Source organism: Schistocerca nitens, chromosome 2 (assembly GCF_023898315.1).
Source record: "Schistocerca nitens isolate TAMUIC-IGC-003100 chromosome 2, iqSchNite1.1, whole genome shotgun sequence".
Lineage (NCBI taxonomy): Eukaryota > Metazoa > Arthropoda > Insecta > Orthoptera > Acrididae > Schistocerca > Schistocerca nitens.
The window spans coordinates 31,475,684-31,493,828 of record NC_064615.1 but is presented as its reverse complement, the minus strand read 5'-3'; the positions used below and the strand labels follow the sequence as shown (position 1 = coordinate 31,493,828).

At 43.9% G+C, this 18,145-nt stretch overlaps 1 protein-coding gene across 1 annotated transcript in view; it reads right to left on the bottom strand.

Annotated features, from left to right (window-relative positions):
• Positions 1 to 229: 229 nt before the first annotated feature.
• LOC126234246 (leukocyte elastase inhibitor-like) overlaps positions 230 to 18,145 on the bottom strand; it is a 57,562-nt gene continuing 39,646 nt past the window's right edge. The window contains exons 4-5 of the mRNA XM_049942939.1: positions 10,664 to 10,941; positions 230 to 1,502 (exon numbers count right to left, since the gene is read on the bottom strand). Coding sequence (XP_049798896.1) covers positions 1,265 to 1,502; positions 10,664 to 10,941 — 516 coding nt within the window. The 3' untranslated portion in view covers positions 230 to 1,264. The remainder of the gene's footprint in view (positions 1,503 to 10,663; positions 10,942 to 18,145) is intronic.

The following is an 18,145-nucleotide window of genomic DNA, read 5'->3' as shown; positions in this document are numbered from 1 at the left end:
TATGCACATTCGGTCTCTAATTTGTGCCGAATTTGGAGGCGGCGGCTTTGTGCGCTTTTTCAAACACTTGCATGGTTTAGAGTATTTTTATTTTGTTGATTTGTGTCTTGATGTACTTTGTTGTTTGAAGGGTTACTATTTTCAGTGCAGTAAGGTATTTTATTAATATAATTATGGATCTCCAATGAAAATATGAATTTATCATGAAGTTTTATTGTGAGTCAATAAATATTTGGAAGTGTCAGTATTTATTTACACTCCATTAAAATTATTCATACATTAAATCTTTGGCTTTGCAGTACCAAAAGCACTGCTCACAACTACTTTGCAAATAAGCGATAATACAGTGACAGAGTAAAACTTGTTGTTGGCGACAGAAAGCGCCGAAAGTATGGAGTAGGAATGTGGGTCGGTGCTTTGATAACTCAATCGGTAAGATTAATGCAGACTACAGGGATGGCTCGGCTCCTGTTTGATTGTCACTCCAGCATACAATTTTTATCTAATAGCAACATTAAAGGTACCTTCCACTGCAGAGCGTAAGTATTTCTTTTAAATTAATACACTATTCAGCTTCCGATGATAATGAGGGAACACATGAAGTGGTTGCTTTCTGATAATGGACAGGTGGAAAATGGAACAGTTAAATCACTTCAAATTGAAAGGAATTGCGTAACGTAAAGGTATGCGTGACCTACACTAAAGTACTGTCACTACCGTGGCAAGAGCCATGTTTTGTACTGGAGATTAAGACTGACTTGACAGTTCAGCTGTCAAAGGAATGTTCAAATAGAAGATTTTTGTGAGGAGTGATAATGTGTAGCACTCCCCGGTCAATTGTTTATCTCGCTGTTCTTATTAGCAGAAGTAGTCATGGGATGTGACATCTGGGATAAGGGGAGGAGATGAGTGACATGTTTGCAAGGCGGAAAGTGAAATAGTAGTTAGATTCAGGTATTTGTTCACCAATGCAATTAGGAACTTTAACACTACAGAGATTTACATCGTCAAGTTATTCGCCTTATTTCGCAGCTAGACAGTATAATCGCAAGTGCCTTCACTATCTGCAGCTAAATTACGGCGAGCAGCTCTTGAGAAGTGCAGAGATGTAACAGGACGGAGGCCTCGCACCATTCACGTACATGTTGATAGGTGAAGACCGCGTGTCAACGAGGGGCGGCCGCGGAGAAAGCGGCTGGGGAAGTGAGTGACCCGCACGCCGCCAGTTTGTCGCTCTTAGATCGATGTCTGAGGCGGCGGTGCCTCAGTGGGTGCCGGAGAGCGGGTAGCGCGGGGTGGGCCGCACAACGCTGCCCCAGAAGAGCGGCACGCCGGATCGGCGGTGCTGCAGCACGAAGAGGAAGGGCCGGTCCACGACGAACTTGTAGCTGCTGCCGGATCGCGACGCCGTCGCCACCGTCGCGGCCGCCGCCTCCGTGCCGGACTCGGTGATGTCGATCACCACGCGGTGCACCACGTCGCTCACGTACACAGGGACGGTCCTGCAAGAAGGTTACACAGTGAAGGAGGAGGCTGCCACATTACCGTAACGCAGCACAGGCAGGTCAGAGGAGTCGCGGCGAGAGGAAGCATGCGATGGGGACAAATTAACAAGACGATGGAATAGAGGGAGTATGAGAAGGTGTTTTCAGTCCTGAGATTGGTTTGAAGCAGCTCTCCATGCTATTCTATCCTGTGCAAGCTGCTTCATCTCCCAGTACTTACTGCAACCTACGTCCTTCTGAATCTGCTTAGTGTATTGATCTCTTGGTCTCCCTCTACGATTTTTACCCTCCACGCTTCCCTTCAATGCTAAACTGGATCCCTTGATGTCTCAGAAAGTGTCCTGCCAATCGATCCCCTCTAGTCACGTTGTGCCACAAATTCGTCTTCTCCCCGTTTCTACTGAGTACCTCCTTATTAGTCACGTGATCTACCCATCTAATCTCCAGCATTCTTCTGTAGCACCACATTTTGAAAGCTTCTATTCTCTTCTTGTCCAAACTATTTATCGTCCATGTTTCACTTCCATACATGGCTACACTCCATACAAATACTTTCAGAAACGACTTCCTGACACTTAAATCTATACTCGATGTTAACAAATTTCTCTTCTTCAGAAACGCTGTTCTTGCCATTGCCAGTCTACATTTTATATCCTCTTTACTTCGACCATCATCAGTTATTTTGCTCCCCAAATAGCAAAACTCCTTTACTACTTTAAGTGTCTCATTTCCTAATCTAATTCCCTCAGCATCACCCGATTTAATTCGACTACATTCGATTATCCTCGTTTTGCTTTTGTTGATGTTCATCCTCCTTTCAAGACACTGTCCATTCCGTTCAACTGCTCTTCCAAGTCCTTCGCTGTCTGTGACAGAATTACAATGTCATCGGCGAACCTCAAAGTTTTTATTTCTTCTCCATGGATTTTAATACCTACTCCAAATTTGTCTTTTGTTTCCTTTACTCCTTTCTCAATATACAGATTGAATAACATCGGGGACAGGCTACAACCCTGTATAGCCTTTCGCTCCCTGTGTTTTACCCCTGCCACCTTTAGATTTGAAAGAGACTATTCCAGTGAACATTGTCAAAAGCTTTCTCTAAGTCTACAAATGCTAGAAACGTAGGTTTGCCTTTCCTTAATCTTTCTTCTGAGATAAGTCGTAAGGTCAGTATTGCCTCACGTGTTCCAACATTTCTACGGAATCCAAACTGATGTTCTCCGAGGTCGGCTTCTGCCAGTTTTTCCATTCGTCTGTAAAGAATTCGTGTTAGTATTTTGCAGCTGTGACTTATTAAACTGATAGTTCGGTAATTTTCACATCTGTCAACACCTGATTTCTTTGGGATTGGAATTATTATATTCTTCTTGAAGTCTGAGGGTATTTCGCCTGTCTCATACATCTTGCTCACCAGATGGTAGAGTTTTGTCAGGACTGGCTCTTCCGAGGCCTTCAGTAGTTCTAATGGAATGTTGTCTACTCCCGGGGCCTTGTTTCGACTCGGGCCTTTCAGTGCTCTGTCAAACTCTTCACGCAGTATTTTATCTCCTATTTTGTCCTCATCTACATTCTCTTCTATTTCCAGAATATTGTCCTCAAGTACGTCTCCCTAGTATTGACCCTCTATATAGTCCTTCCACCTTTCTGCTTTCCCTTCTTTGCTTGGAACTGGGTTTCCTTCTGAGCTCTTGAGGAGGAGCGTTGAAACCGGTAGCCAGAGAAGAGGAAGCAAACAAGTGACAGGTAAGTGGAAAATAAGTGGCTCTAGATGATATTAATCATTCTGATTTGCAGCTCCTGGTGTTGGCCGTGTTTGCAGTTAATATTTTTTGGATGTGAGGTCCGCCAGTTATGCAAAACACCGTTTCTTCTCAGTACCCAAACACGTTTCGGCACCACTGTGCCGTCACCAGTGAGTTTTCGTTTTTATGGCTCCACGTGTCTGTTGTTTACATGTTCTACGTGTATTTGAAACAAAACCAGGATGCAGTGAGGCACTCTATTATTGACTGGTTTCCGCCAGTATGGCCTTCCTCAAAATCACTGTTAAAAACTTGATGATATAACTTCAGCTGATTTAGTCATTTCAGGATTTCCTAAATATACATTCCGTCGTGTGCAAAGGGATGGCCGCAGTTCTGTGATGGGCTCCAATGTGCTGCTGCGTTTCCTGACTCACGTAACAGGCTGCCTTCCTCCTCAGTCACTACCTAGCCACAAAGTTACTCCCAGGCACTTCAGAAGGATTGACTCATCCCACAGATTATGTCGGCAAATTCCATGGCGCCGCATTTCCTGTAAGTGCTTTGCCCACTTCCGTTGCTCTTGCCTTCTCCGTGACATGACCATGCTCACCATGTCCACTTCCACGATTCTCAAATTACATTCATACATAATACACTACTGGCCATTAAAATTGCTACACCACGAATATGACGTTCTACAGACTCGACATTTAACCAACAGGAAGAAGATGCTATGATATGCAAGTGATTAGCTTTTCAAGGCATTCATATAAGGTTGGCGCCGGTGGTGACACCTACAACGTGCCGACATGAGGAAAGTTTCCAACCGATTTCTCATACACAAACAGCAGTTAGCCAGCGTTGCCTGGTGAAACGTTGTGATGCGTCGTGTAAGGAGGAGAAATGCGTACCATCACGTTTCCGACTTTGATAAAGGACGGATTGTAGCCTATCGCGATTGCGGTTTATCGTATCGCGACATTGCTGCTCGCGTTGGTCGGGATCCAATGACTGTTAGCAGAATATGGAATCGGTGGGTTCAGGAGGGTAATACGGAACGCCGTGCTCGATCCCAACGGCCTCGTATCACTAGCAGTCGAGATGACAGGCATCTTATCCGCATGGCTGTAACGGATCGTGCAGCCACGTCTCGATCCCTGAGTCAACAGATGGCGACGTTTGCAAGACAACAACCATCTGCACGAACAGTTCGACGTTTGCAAGACAACAACCATCTGCACGAACAGTTCGACGACGTTTGCAGCAGCATGGACTATCACCTCGGAGACCGTGGTTGCGGTTACCCTTGACGCTGCATCACAGACAGGAGCGCCTGCGATGGTGTTCTCAACGACGAACCTGGGTGCACGAATGGCAAAAAATTTTTTCGGATGAATCCAGGTTCTGTTTACAGCATCATGATGGTCGCATCCGTGTTTGGGACATCGCGGTGATCGCACATTGGAAGCGTCTATTCGTCATCGCCATACTGGCGTATCACCCAGTGTGATGGTATGTGGTGCCTTTGGTTACACGTCTGTCACCTCTTGTTCGCATTGACGGCACTTTGAACAGTGGAGGTTACATTTCAGATGTGTTACGACCTGTGGCTCTACCCTTCATTCGATCCCTGCGAAACCCTACGTTTCAGCAGGATAATGCACGGCCGCATGTTGCAGATCCTGTACGGGCCTTTCTGGATACAGAAAATGTTTGACTGCTGCTCTGGCCAGCACGTTCTCCAGATCTCTCACCAATTGAAAGAGTCTGGTCAATGATGGCCAAGCAACTGGCTCGTCACAATACGCTAGTCACTACTCTTGATGAACTGTGGTATCGTGTTGAAGCTGCATGGGCAGCTGTACCTGTAAACGCCGTCCAAGCTCCATTTTGACTCAATGCCCAGGCGTATCAAGGCCGTTATTATGGCCAGAGGTGGTTGTTTTGGGTACTGATTCCTCAGGATCCATGCACCCAAACTGCATGAAAATGTAATCACATGTCTGTTCTAGTACAACATATTTGTCCAATGAATATCCGTTTATCGTCTGCATTTCTTTTTGGTGTAGCAATTTTAATAGCCAGTAGTGTATTTATGAATTCATGTTCTGCTTGGATGGGTTCCAGTGATTCTTCAATAAAACAATCACTACATCCAAAACGAAGAATCATTGAATATTTTTTTAGTAACAAATCGTCTCTGCAGTTAAAGCACATCGAAATGAATGAAGGGCCCTACTGGCACCTCACCACCTCTTGGTACAGGAGACGAAAAATTGGCAGGCGGACCGATCGGCAACAGGCCTCAGTAGCTTACATAATCGCAACTCCAGCTACCGAACCGAAAATGGCGTCACTAGCGATGCTACCTACGGAACCGAACGGTATGGACGATACAGAATAGGGCTAATGGCAAAGTGACCGGCGAGTCATCCCCCTCCAGCGAGTGACTCAGTATCGTGGCTTGGGTGTAGCCTTTGATTCACTTTATCAGTAATCTATTACGTGGCTTCTCTTCGACTACTACATCAAATTATAGGTGATATCACCTTCACTCACTGACATTGTAGAGGCCTCACTGTTCCTGTAGTCAACCTGATATCTGCATTTCGTTCATCTCCTTAATATTGCGCTCTTTTTCAAATTACCGTTTGTTTATTACTGCAACTGTTACTCGTTTCATGGTTATTACTGTGATTGTTTTGTTATTACGGTTCGTAAGAATGTCGAAAAGAAACAATACTGAAAAGTGCATTTTTAGTGACGAGTGGGAGATGAAGTACTCCTTTGTAAACAATTTGATGAAAATCCCAATGTTTAACGTATAAAAAAGATGCTTAAATCCAAACTAAGGTAACAACCTCTCCCAATATGAGCAGTTTTGGAAGTCACGCCACGAGATAGCTACCCAAAGCTCAGACTTCACTCTTGAAATCTTTTTCAGGTCCATATATATATATATATATATTCGCAAAGTAACATTTTCTTCAATGGAGTACATTAAATCCACTCAGCTTAAGTGGTGCAATGAGCCATTGGAACCTTAACATCGTTTTGGTACAGTGCATTGCAGAACTTGTCAAGACGAAGATAAATAAATTTAACGTAAATATTTGTATATCTGAATGTAAGTACGACAGAGACAAGTAACTGAATAAAAATCAAAGTTTTAATAGATTGTCTTACAACCTTTACACATACAGAATACGCAGAGCTCAGGGCCCACGGCGACGGACCGTCGCTCCTTCAGGTTGCTATCGCCACTGGCTGGTCTAATCTTTCTCTGCCTTCCTCGGTATACTGCGGGAAGGAAGGGTTCACACGCTGGCTGCACTAAAAGAAACTATTCGGTTAAAAATCACACACCCCGCAGCCTCAATAGTTAGTTTTATGACGAACTGCCTGCCATTTCGTTAATGGCCATAGTTATTGCGATATTTCTATTTTGAGCATGTACTGTGCGAAATTCGGATACTTTGCCATGAAAAACCGGGATCGCTACGAGTTTCTATTTGGTGCATGTTAAACCATATAATGCTGCGTACAAAATGGTGCTAAAAATGGAATGTTTCTTTGAAGTGGAGACGAGATCTGTATCGATCGTGGGTCTCGAGAAAATCGATTGTATGTAGTGCACTTACGTCCGATCGTGCATGCAAGTGGTAGAGTGCAAGTGAAATAAGCGTAACAGCTCCACTATCCAATGGTTCTGAGACACCGGAATGAATTTTTGTCAAATGATGGAATGCATAGCGGAGGGTATTTTGCCATGTAGCTAACAGCAAAACTTTATCTATTGCGATATACAGTACGAGTGACTACAGATGTTTTCAGTGAAAAAATTTATTTGAAGTGCTACCATAGATGATGAAATGAGAATTAGTGTGGATATGTAATAACACAACTGAAGGAACCTTATGTTTATTTTTATAATGAGCTTGAGCTTTTCATAAACTATTCACCTTACATGTCCGCAATTTATCACTAACAGACTGTTTCAGGATTCTGTTGCAATTGCAGCTGCATTATCACGTCAGTGAAGAAAAATTGTGTGAACCCCCGCTGTGTTTTTGGGAAATAAGCTAATTTTGACAAGCAACAACAAAAGAGGAAAAATGGTGAACAAGACAGACGAAAACAGGTTGTTCCAGTTGTTTGAATTTCAGCGTAATCCTGTACCCATTGCGTTGATAATAAGCGGTTGACTTAAATTATTGGTCGCGCTGACGTAATGCGCTAAAACGATTGCTTACCGACTCGCTAGCTGTAGATTGCAAGTTCTGCGTGATAGGCGTTTGTGTGGGGCTTTTCCTGTAGAACTACACCTTCCCTGCCGCACTGTCCCGTCCACAACGTAGTCCCACCATTACCGTTATAGCCTCCCCTAACCCTCCGTCTGTGCAACTGGGAGCACTAATATTGCACGCACTTTACCAAATAAAGCCCCATGACGTTACTTCAAGTAGACACTGACTTACGATTTCGGAGCCGTGTGTGGAAGGAATCTGCCATAGCCTTGTCAAATGAATGATCCCATTATTAGAGTGATCTGGGGATTCCAGATAAAATAAAGTTATAGCAGCTGTGTAGGTTTTTTTAATATTCTTCTTACTGTATAGTCCAGTGTTCTATTTAGAATACTTATGTTTTACAAATCGACTAAAAACTTCTGTGCAATAGCAATGGTACAGTGCCACAAAAGCGGGGTTACTAAATACGGTTTTCCGAAATGCTTTCATCAAAGAAGACTAAGTAAATCTTCCTGAATTCGATGTAAGAACAGCTGCAAACATAGATGACTTGGGATTAGATATCTTTGGTGTAGCAAAGCAACTAGATCACTTAATAAAACCGAGTCTCGTGGGCCAAAATGTGTACCAGTTATGTTCCTAAGTAACTGATACATAAATTAATAGCTACTTACTTAGCAGTCATACACAACCGCTCACTCGACAAAAGATCCGTACCTAAACTGCACAGGTCACACCAATGCTCAAAAGAAGAAATAGGAGTAATCCACCGAATTTCAGACTGACGTCAATGACAAGATTAGTTTGCAGCAGGATTTTGGAACGTATATTTTGTTCCAACATTATGAATTACCTCTAACGAAACGATCTATTGACGTACAGCGAGGATTCAGGAAAGATCGTCCTTGTGAAACACAACTAGGTCTTTACTCTCAGGAAATATGAGAGCTATAGACAGGGGGCTGTCAAACTGATCCCAGATTTCTATGTTTGCAAAAGTCTTTCGATACCGTTCCTGAGAAACGGCTTACAAAGAAATTGCGTGCCTACGGAGTATTGTCTGGACTCTAAGGGAAAAAAACACACAAAAAAGTCTCGGGTTATGCGAGTAGATTCAAGATTTCCTCTCAGTAAGATCACAGTTCGTAGTAACTGGCGGAAAGCCATCTAGGGAAACTACGCGATATCCAGCGTTCCCCAAGAAAGTGTTAAAGGCCCTCCGGTGTACCTGATCGACATACACTATTTAGGAGACAATCTGAGCAGCCCTCTTAGATTGTTTGCAGACATCATTTACCCTCCTCTAAGGACATCACACGATCGAAAGACCACTGACAGGATATTTCTCTGTTGTATTGGACCCTTAACAGGGGAACCTCGTTTTTTATTGTCGCGGGAAAGAGCGAGACGCGAGTTGGGTGGCACCGATTAAAGGAAATGCATTTTTCGTCGCCACAAGATGTTTTCACGAAATTTCTCCTCCGCTTGTGGAAATATTCTGCTGAATAACCTACGTACAGACAAATGATCATCGCAATAAAGTAAGAGTGCCGTCAGCTCTCTCATGGAAATATTTAAATTTCACAAGTCGCGACTTGGTCGTGGATTGAAACAGTGATCCAAGAAGTGTATAATGAATTCCTTTTATTTCCGCCAATGATCACAAAACTTGTGGTCCTTAGAGTACCGGTTTCGGCCAGCGACAGGATTAGATACCCGTTTTGTAACCTGTCTTAATGTAATAAAGCTATAGCGGCATCGCCACAATATACACACAAAATCAGCTTCTTATCGTCGCATATGTGGTGTAAACTAGGTTACAGTCCTAGCTGCCGTACTGTCTCCATCGCTGTTAAGAGTAACAGCAGGCACATTATGACTGCCTGAACTGTGACCTGCTTCACACCGTATTTTAAATCCATGCGACGATAATAAGGTGATTTTGTGTGTATTTGGTGACGATGCCACAGCGGGTTTATTCTATTAGTACAACGTATAAAACAGACCTGAAGATGGTCATTGTTGACCGATACCAGTAGTCTTGGGACCAAACGTTTTGTGATCATTGGCGGAAATAAAAGAAATATTGAAGTGTTCTTTTCTCCTGTACTCTGTTAGAAAGTGGAAATGTAGGGAAATAGTGTGAAAGTGGATCTATGAACCTTCTGACAGGCATGTAGGTGTGAACTGCGGAGTAATCGTGTAGATTTAGACGAGTCCAGTTCGAGTGACTGTGTTTGGAAATTCTAAACATATTATAGCAAGGGTCTCCTACATTCATCATGCAGAGGAACATCTGGTAAGAAATATACTTGCAACCAGTCTGTATGACGAGCAGGTCTTTATCTCACAATACAAATGATGTCCTCGAATTAACCTGTTTAGCGCATTCAGGTATTTTAGTAACAGCTGACTACAAGACACGTTAAGAGCTTGAACTGTCTTTAAAAGATACCGTAGATGTATGAGGACGCACAATTCCCAAGTGCACTGACAAAATTACAGCTTTTCACTTCCGAGCAAGAGATTACAATAATATTTACGAGAGAACCGACGAAAGATATGGACCACGCCCTTAACAATTATAAATATATACAAAGACACGAAATTTTTACTACGTACTATGTGTGTATAGTGTTTGGGTTCACAGGAGGTGGGAGGTTGGCAGACAATGTGCCTAGCCATATTTGTCCTCTTCATTTGATAATGAAAGAGAGATTCGATACAGGATAGAAGGGAATGCAGATGATGGTTAAATCTTCTAGGGTGTTAGGCTGCATCGTGTTCAATTTCTTCTTCCATATTCGGCGTTTCGACCTATCTGCACTGATCTTCTGGTGCTACGGGTTAGCTCAACATTGTTCAGTGTTTAGATAACCGAAGGCTCTAGAAGAATCTGAAAAAGGCCCAGTAGAGTGTTCCGAGCGTTAATTATGCAAGACAAAATTGAAAGGGGCATGGCGCACTGTAACACCATTGAGGATTTTTACTTTCTATCTTAATAACCACGAAAGACAGCAGACTTAATAGTGGAGGTAATGACCAGGTAGTATACAACAGATTGTGGCAGTTTGGTGTTGGACGTATACAGAGATGGTTTGATATTTTGTACACAGAAATGAGCAATGCCAACGCAGTTGGAAAATGGGTCTTTGCTCACCTATTGGGGCTGAGGATGCCAGACAGATCGGCTGTGGAAGCGTCGAACATGTCCGTGACTCCGGCGGCGACAAGGGCGTCGTTGAGGTTGAAGGAAGCTTCGAGTTTCATGCGAGGGACGTAGAAGGGCAGTTCGCTCCAGTCTGCCGAGTCCAGCAGCTGGATCAGCGCCGCTGGAGACAGCTGTTGCTCCAGCCGCGAGAGGCCGGACACACCCGGCTTGTCGGGGAGCACCAGGAACAGCGCGAAGTCCTCGTCCTTGTACGGCAGACCCAGCACCTGCGGGACAAAGGTCACGGTCACGAGGGACTGCGCTCGCCGTGACGCAGCCGCACGCGCCGGTACGCTCGTCCGAGGCCGTCTGGAGCTAACCTCAGACGAGCTGCTCACAGTGGTCAAGCAGACGCAAAAAAAGCTAGTTCTCAATGAGTGGTTTAATACTTTCGTGGGCAAAATTATTGAGCAGTTTTTTTTAATGAATGGAGAGCAGATAGTAGTTAACAGATAGGTATATTTATCATACAGAATATCAAATTTGCTCCAACTGTGAAAGTGAGGTCACACAACAAGGTGGGAAGTATTCTTCTCACTGCCCTTCCTTGGAGTTAAATGACAAAAACAACTTTTTCAATATACGTCATATTTATTTGATAAATTTACTTCTCTTATTACAATGATTGTTCAAATTACTTGCCATGAAATTTTCTGAAACATGGGTCTATGCAAAGTGGTATTTGACAATATGTACAAACACAGCGAGTGCTCTTTTCCGCAGCTTTGGTACTACAATGACGGCACGTCTAGTAGTAGTCTCCTAAAATGGGTTGATGCTCCCCTACAGCCACATGACTAAAATCGTCAGGTACTTTACCCCTTTTTGCCAGAAAGACAGGTTTTTGTCCACGCCTTTTTTGGGACGAGAAGCCAGCGATCAATTGTCTGGCTAGATGGATCCTGTATGTGAGCTGATCATGCTGTCCACTTTCTCTTTTACTTATTTTCCACAGGATAAAACTGTTCACTGCAGCAACGTCCACCAGGAAATAAAATATTCTGTGCCACCATTTTACAGAACGTCTGCCAATAGCATACCTTTCTCGTAATTGATCAAACTAAACGACACCACCCATTATTTTGTTGTATTCTGCCACAAATTCAGGACAAGAAATCTCTGTACTAGTACCATCCTTGTTTTTCCTTTTCACTGTGGCTATTTCTCATGGGTCATGAATTGAGGACAGGAAAGTGACTGGACGGTTATCCATCCATTTTACTGCAGAAATGGCTCCGTTTGCTTCACACTGGAATTCTCCTCGTTCCAATTTTACGTCTTCCTTCGTAAATTTGGGTAAATCAAAAGTATTTAACTTATACTATATCTTTGAGGGGGAAAAAAAAAAATCACAAAATGTCACGCAAACAGCACTGATAGGCTCCTCTACAGAGCAACACTCAGCTATACAATGCCTCTGCGCGAAGGTACAGCAAAAACGGCGGGAACTTCCGATTGGAAGTAGTACCCTATACTGTTCACTAGGTGGTAGCACCGTACAGAGGTGGCAACTGTGAATCCCACGGGACTAGGAGCGAGTTCATTGTAGTGAAGCATGTTTCCCACGGCTCACGAAAGGTTAAGAGCACTTTTCAGTTAGTTCACAGTAAGGCTTCGAAGCGCTGATCACGTAGGACAGTCAATCTGTTAGTTACGCGTATATTACAACCAAAATATTAGCTTATCCACTCCTGTTGAGAAACGGCTATGAAGAAAACTGAACACAAACGCATGACAAAACATTTGTTACTCTGTCTTCGACGACAGTGTACCAAAACTACGATAATCTTTCCACGGTATTCAGACGATTCACGTAGTTTCTGGAGGCTAATGTCAGCTTGCTCTCTGCTCACATAAAATCGCTACTTACGCACTCCATGCTGCAGTAAGAAAACTAGCTAAAGAAAACATTTTCAAAATATGGGATGTTTTATAAATTGAGACTAACCTACCAGGAAATACAAAACGTGAAATTAAAGACCCACAATGGCCGCCTTAAGGTGTTGAAGCTCTTCTAACCATCCATCAGGACTCTGTATTTGATAGTTTGGTTCCTTCATCATGAAAATACTCCAGCACAACGGTCGCAAAGTGTACTGACTAAGTATCTGCAGTAATGAGATCAGATCAGATCAGCGTCAGAAGTAACATCAGGGTCGGAGACCACGGAGTTAACTAGGTTAAAGAATTCTGCTACCACTGAAGCAAAATAACATCTGACGACGCACGAAGTGACGGGGACATAAAAATCAGACCACACTGGCAGACAAGGCGCTCCTGGCAAACGTAAGTCTAATAGTATTAAACATCGATCTTAATTTGAGGAAGAAATTTTTAAGAATGCCCGTTTAGAGCCAACATTTAATTGAGGACGTAGGTTGCAAGTGCTACTTAAGATGGAGAGATGGGTAGAAGGGAAGAATTCTTGTCGGGTCGCCTCGAACCAGGTAGAAGACTGATGACAAGTAAATATATTGAAAACGTAACTCGACTAACTTAGTCTTAGTAGTTCTGTAGGCAACTGTCTTAGCGATTTTGAACACAGTTCTGACAAAAGATGAAACAGACACGCATGATGTCACGCTCAATAACATTTTCTTCTTCAACAGGTCGAATACAACTCTTGAACTGAGATTACTGGCCGTATGGTTACTACGTCTTCCTTACACACGAGAAGTAGCAGTGTTCAAACACTAAGAGAACTGGGCAGAACTTACACTTGTCTCAGTAAGATGAGACAGCGCATTTACACCAAAGCAGTTGACGCGGCGGAAAGCTACCTACAACCTCCTCCTCTGATGGTGATGCGAAAGCGTGGGGCTGTCTGACGTGGAACCCTCGCTTGGTGGCGTTTCAGACAAAGATGTCGACATATGCGGAAAATAAAGCCCCAACTCAACTTAATGTGAATTGGGGGGGGGGGGGTTCATGTCAACCTGGTACCAAATTTCGGCACGATTCTTCCCAGTGCCACCGTGGACCTGTCGCTCGATGGAAAGGTCGTCTGACTACTCCTTACCCACGTTTCACTCCTCTTTATGCCCCTACGGTATAAGTCAGAACCGCGACAACCTTCGTTGAAATCACACTGTTCTTATGGGTGGCTCAGGAAACAACCACCTTTCAGAATCGCCACGACAAGGCCTCATGAGATTACGTGAAGTGTGTCAACGAATCAACCCGTTCCATTGGGGCGTTTAATCTCTCACATTTTGCGGCCGAAAACGACGTTTCCCAGCGCGATGAGCAACAAGACTTTGTTTGAAACTTCCTGGCAGATTAAAACTGTGTGCCGGACCGAGACTAACTCGGGACCTTTGCCTTTGTCCGCGAAAGTTGGTTGGTTGGTCTGTGTTTAAGAGAGGGGGAGGGACCAAAGTACTAGGTCACCGGTCCTTCGTTCCGATTAAAATAGTTCCACATGGGTGGGAGGAAAACAATCGATACATACAAAACACAGCTGGAAGAAAGGATAAAACCACAAGAATGACGGAAGGGCAATAAACACTAAAATGGACAAAATCGGACAAGGGAACCACAGAAAGACGCAAGAAACAAGAGAGCAGATTACCTTCACTGCCTGACCATGATAATAAAAAGGAGAAGCCAGCGCTTCTGCAACGTATTAAAACCTCCACCCTAAAAGCACTAGGGTGGAGGACACAGAGGGACGAAGGCCATGCGCTAAAACTTAGATCCAATGATAAAACCCACCCTCACGAATAAAACGTAAAACTAAAGCTGCTGTTGAAGCACTGTCGCATAACACCGAAAGTAAGGTGATGGGAAAGTTAAAAGTCCGCCACAGAGCGGCTAAAAGTGGACAGTCAAGTAAGAGGTGGATAACAGTCATTTGTGAGCTACAATGACACCGAGGTGGGTCCTCACGACGGAGGAGGTAACCATGCGTTAACCACGTACGGCCAATGCGGAGCCGACAGAGGACAAGTGGTCCCCTGCGAGAGGACCGCATGGAAGACATCCACACATTCGTAGCCCCCTTAATGACACGCAGTTTGTTGGGCGTACTGTTATGCCATTCCGTCTCCCAAAGCCGAAAAACCCTGCGGAGTAGGAACAGAACGCAGGTCAGTTTCGGAGATGCCTATCTCTAGAAGCGGTTTCCGCGTAGCCTGTTTGGCCAGCCTGTGGGCAAGTTCGTTGCCTGGGGTCCACCTAAACACCACTGAACGACGGGACCGTTCCAGAGCATAGATCGACTCTTCAATGGACGCTACCAAAGGATGGATGCAGACCACGCTACGGAGAACTCTTATCGAAAGCCAGAAAACCAGTGGCGACCTAGAAAGAATGCCATGAAGTTGAGAAATAGGTTCTGTAATTTCTTTCTGAAGTCTAGTGGAGCCGTGAAGTTGAGAAATCGGCTCTCCAATTTCTTTCCCCCTCCATTGCCTTTACAGAACGAAGTATACTTATTAGCTGCACTCCGAAAAGATCTGATACTGCCTCAAATCCAGTCGATCAATAAAAAGGTTTGCTGACAGGGTCCGTGGTAAACCACCTCACGTGATTCTGTTTCGTTCTAGTGACACTGACTGTTTGCCTAAGTTTCTGCTTTGGTTGTTGCGATTGTGTGTATCCAGCAAACGATCCTTAGTCCAACATTTAACTCGTTGGTCTTGTTGAGAAATATCCCTCTTCTTACGGTCACTGTACCGCTGAATACAAAAAAAAAAAAATGTTTCAAATGGCTCTGAGCACTATGGGACTTAACATCTTAGGTCGTAAGTCCCCTAGAACTTAGAACTACTTAAACCTAACTAACCTAAGGACATCACACACATCCATGCCCGAGGCAGGATTCGAACCTGCGACGTAGCAGTCGCGCGGTTCCGGACTGTGCGCCTAGAACCGCTAGACCACCGCGACCGGCCCGCTGAATACAGCAACAGTAAAACTGAAGATGGGGTTTGGATAGAATTACGAGTCAAATGTCGACCTGCACAATAGTCGGAATTAATAGTATTATTATTAATAAACAATTGCGAGATTGTAGCTATGACATTAGCAATACTACCCTACGTTTTATCTTTAGCGTTCCTGTCTCTATATCCGGCACTGAAGACTGGAGATAGTATGACACGGGATATGAACAAATTTAAAGTTTTAGGGAGGCAGAATGGGAGTTGCTACGGTGGAATCAGCCGTTCAGCACACCATGACCACGTGGTCTCACTGTGAGTCTAAGCTGCTGCTCTGATACTGACATTTCCAGCATCTGGAGGATTTCTCACAGACCTGGCACAGTAGTTACGAACTACTACGTACGTAGCAGGACGACCCCATTACAATCCCTGCAGACGGACATTTAATTCCAATCAACTACTGCGATGCGAGTATCTAACGCTACATGTTTTTCCAAGTTTTTCACGTATTGGTAACTGGGAGCATTCAATTAATCCACGTTTCCACAGAACACCCAATTCATTATTCCAGTTCTTGATTCATTTATAGATAGGTATACCCTCAATGACTTCCCATGAACCATGGACCTTGCCGTTGGTGGGGAGGCTTGCGTGCCTCAGCGATACAGATGGCCGTACCGTAGGTGCAACCACAACGGAGGGGTATCTGTTGAGAGGCCAGACAAACATGTGGTTCCTGAAGAGGGGCAGCAGCCTTTTCAGTAGTTGCAGGGGCAGCAGCCTTTTCAGTAGTTGCAGGGGCAACAGTCTGGATGATTGACTGATCTGGCCTTGTAACATTAACCAAAACGGCCTTGCTGTGCTGGTACTGCGAACGGCTGAAAGCAAGGGGAAACTACAGCCGTAATTTTTCCCGAGAACAAGCAGCTTTACTGTATGATTAAATGATGATGGCGTCCTCTTGGGTAAAATATTCCGGAGGTAAAGTAGTCCCCCATTCGGATCTCCGGGCGGGGACTACTCAAGAGTACGTCGTTATCAGGGAAAAAAATAAGTAGACTTAGAGAAAGCTTTTGACAATGTTGACTGGAATACTCTCTTTCAAATTCTGAAGGTGGCAGGGGTAAAATACAGGGAGCGAAAGGCTATTTACAATTTGTACAGAAACCAGATGGCAGTCATAAGAGTCGAGGGGCATGAAAGGGAAGCAGTGGTTGGGAAAGGAGTGAGACAGGGTTGTAGCCTCTCCCCGATGTTATTCAATCTGTATATTGAGCAAGCAGTAAAGGAAACAAAAGAAAAATTCGGAGTAGGTATTAAAATTCACGGAGAAGAAGTAAAAACTTTGAGGTTTGCCGATGACATTGTAATTCTGTCAGAGACAGCAAAGGACTTGGAAGATCAGTTGAACGGAATGGACAGTGACTTGAAAGGAGGATATAAGATGAACATCAACAAAAGCAAAACGAGGATAATGGAATGTAGTCAAATTAAATCGGGTGATGCTGAGGGAATTAGATTAGGAAATGAGACACTTAAAGTAGTAAAGGAGTTTTGCTATTTAGGGAGTAAAATAACTGACGATGGTCGAAGTAGAGAGGATATAAAATGTAGACTGGCAATGGCAAGGAAATCGTTTCTGAAGAAGAGAAATTTGTTAACATCGGGTATAGATTTAAGTGTCAGGAAGTCGTTTCTGAAAGTATTTGTATGGAGTGTAGCCATGTATGGAAGTGAAACTTGGACGATAACTAGTTTGGACAAGAAGAGAATAGAAGCTTTCGAAATGTGGTGCTACAGAAGAATGCTGAAGATTAGATGGGTAGATCACGTAACTAATGAGGAGGTATTGAATAGGATTGGGGAGAAGTTTGTGGCACAACTTGAGTAGAAGGAGGGATCGGTTGGTAGGACATGTTTTGAGGCATCAAGGGATCACAAATTTAGCATTGGAGGGCAGTATGGAGGATAAAAATCATAGAGGGAGACCAAGAGATGAATACACTAAGCAGATTCAGAAGGATGTAGGCTGCAGTAGGTACTGGGAGATGAAGATTGCACAGGATCGAGTAGCATGGAGAGCTGCATCAAACCAGTCTCAGGACTGAAGACCACAACAACAACAACCGTCAATGAACAGTGCGATGGAATGTAAATAGTATTCTCAAACTTATAGTGATTTGCTGTTTGTAGAGAAATTATCTGATTTCTAGCTACCAATAACAGCTTGAGCCAGTCAAGTTGAGTATTGCTGTTAGAAGACTCAGAAGGGAACCTCCCCATCGCATCCCCCTCAGATTTAGTTATAAGTTGGCACAGTGGATAGGCCTTGAAAAACTGAACACAGATCAATGGAGAAAACAGGAAGACGTTGTGTGGAACTATGAAAAAAAAAAAAGCAAAATATACAAACTGAGTAGTCCATGTGCAAGATACGCAACATCAAGGTTAGTGCGAGCTCAGGAGCGTCGTGGTCCCGTGGTTAGCGTGAGCAGCTGCGGAACGAGAGGTCCTCGATTCAAGTCTTCCCTCGAGTGAAAAGTTT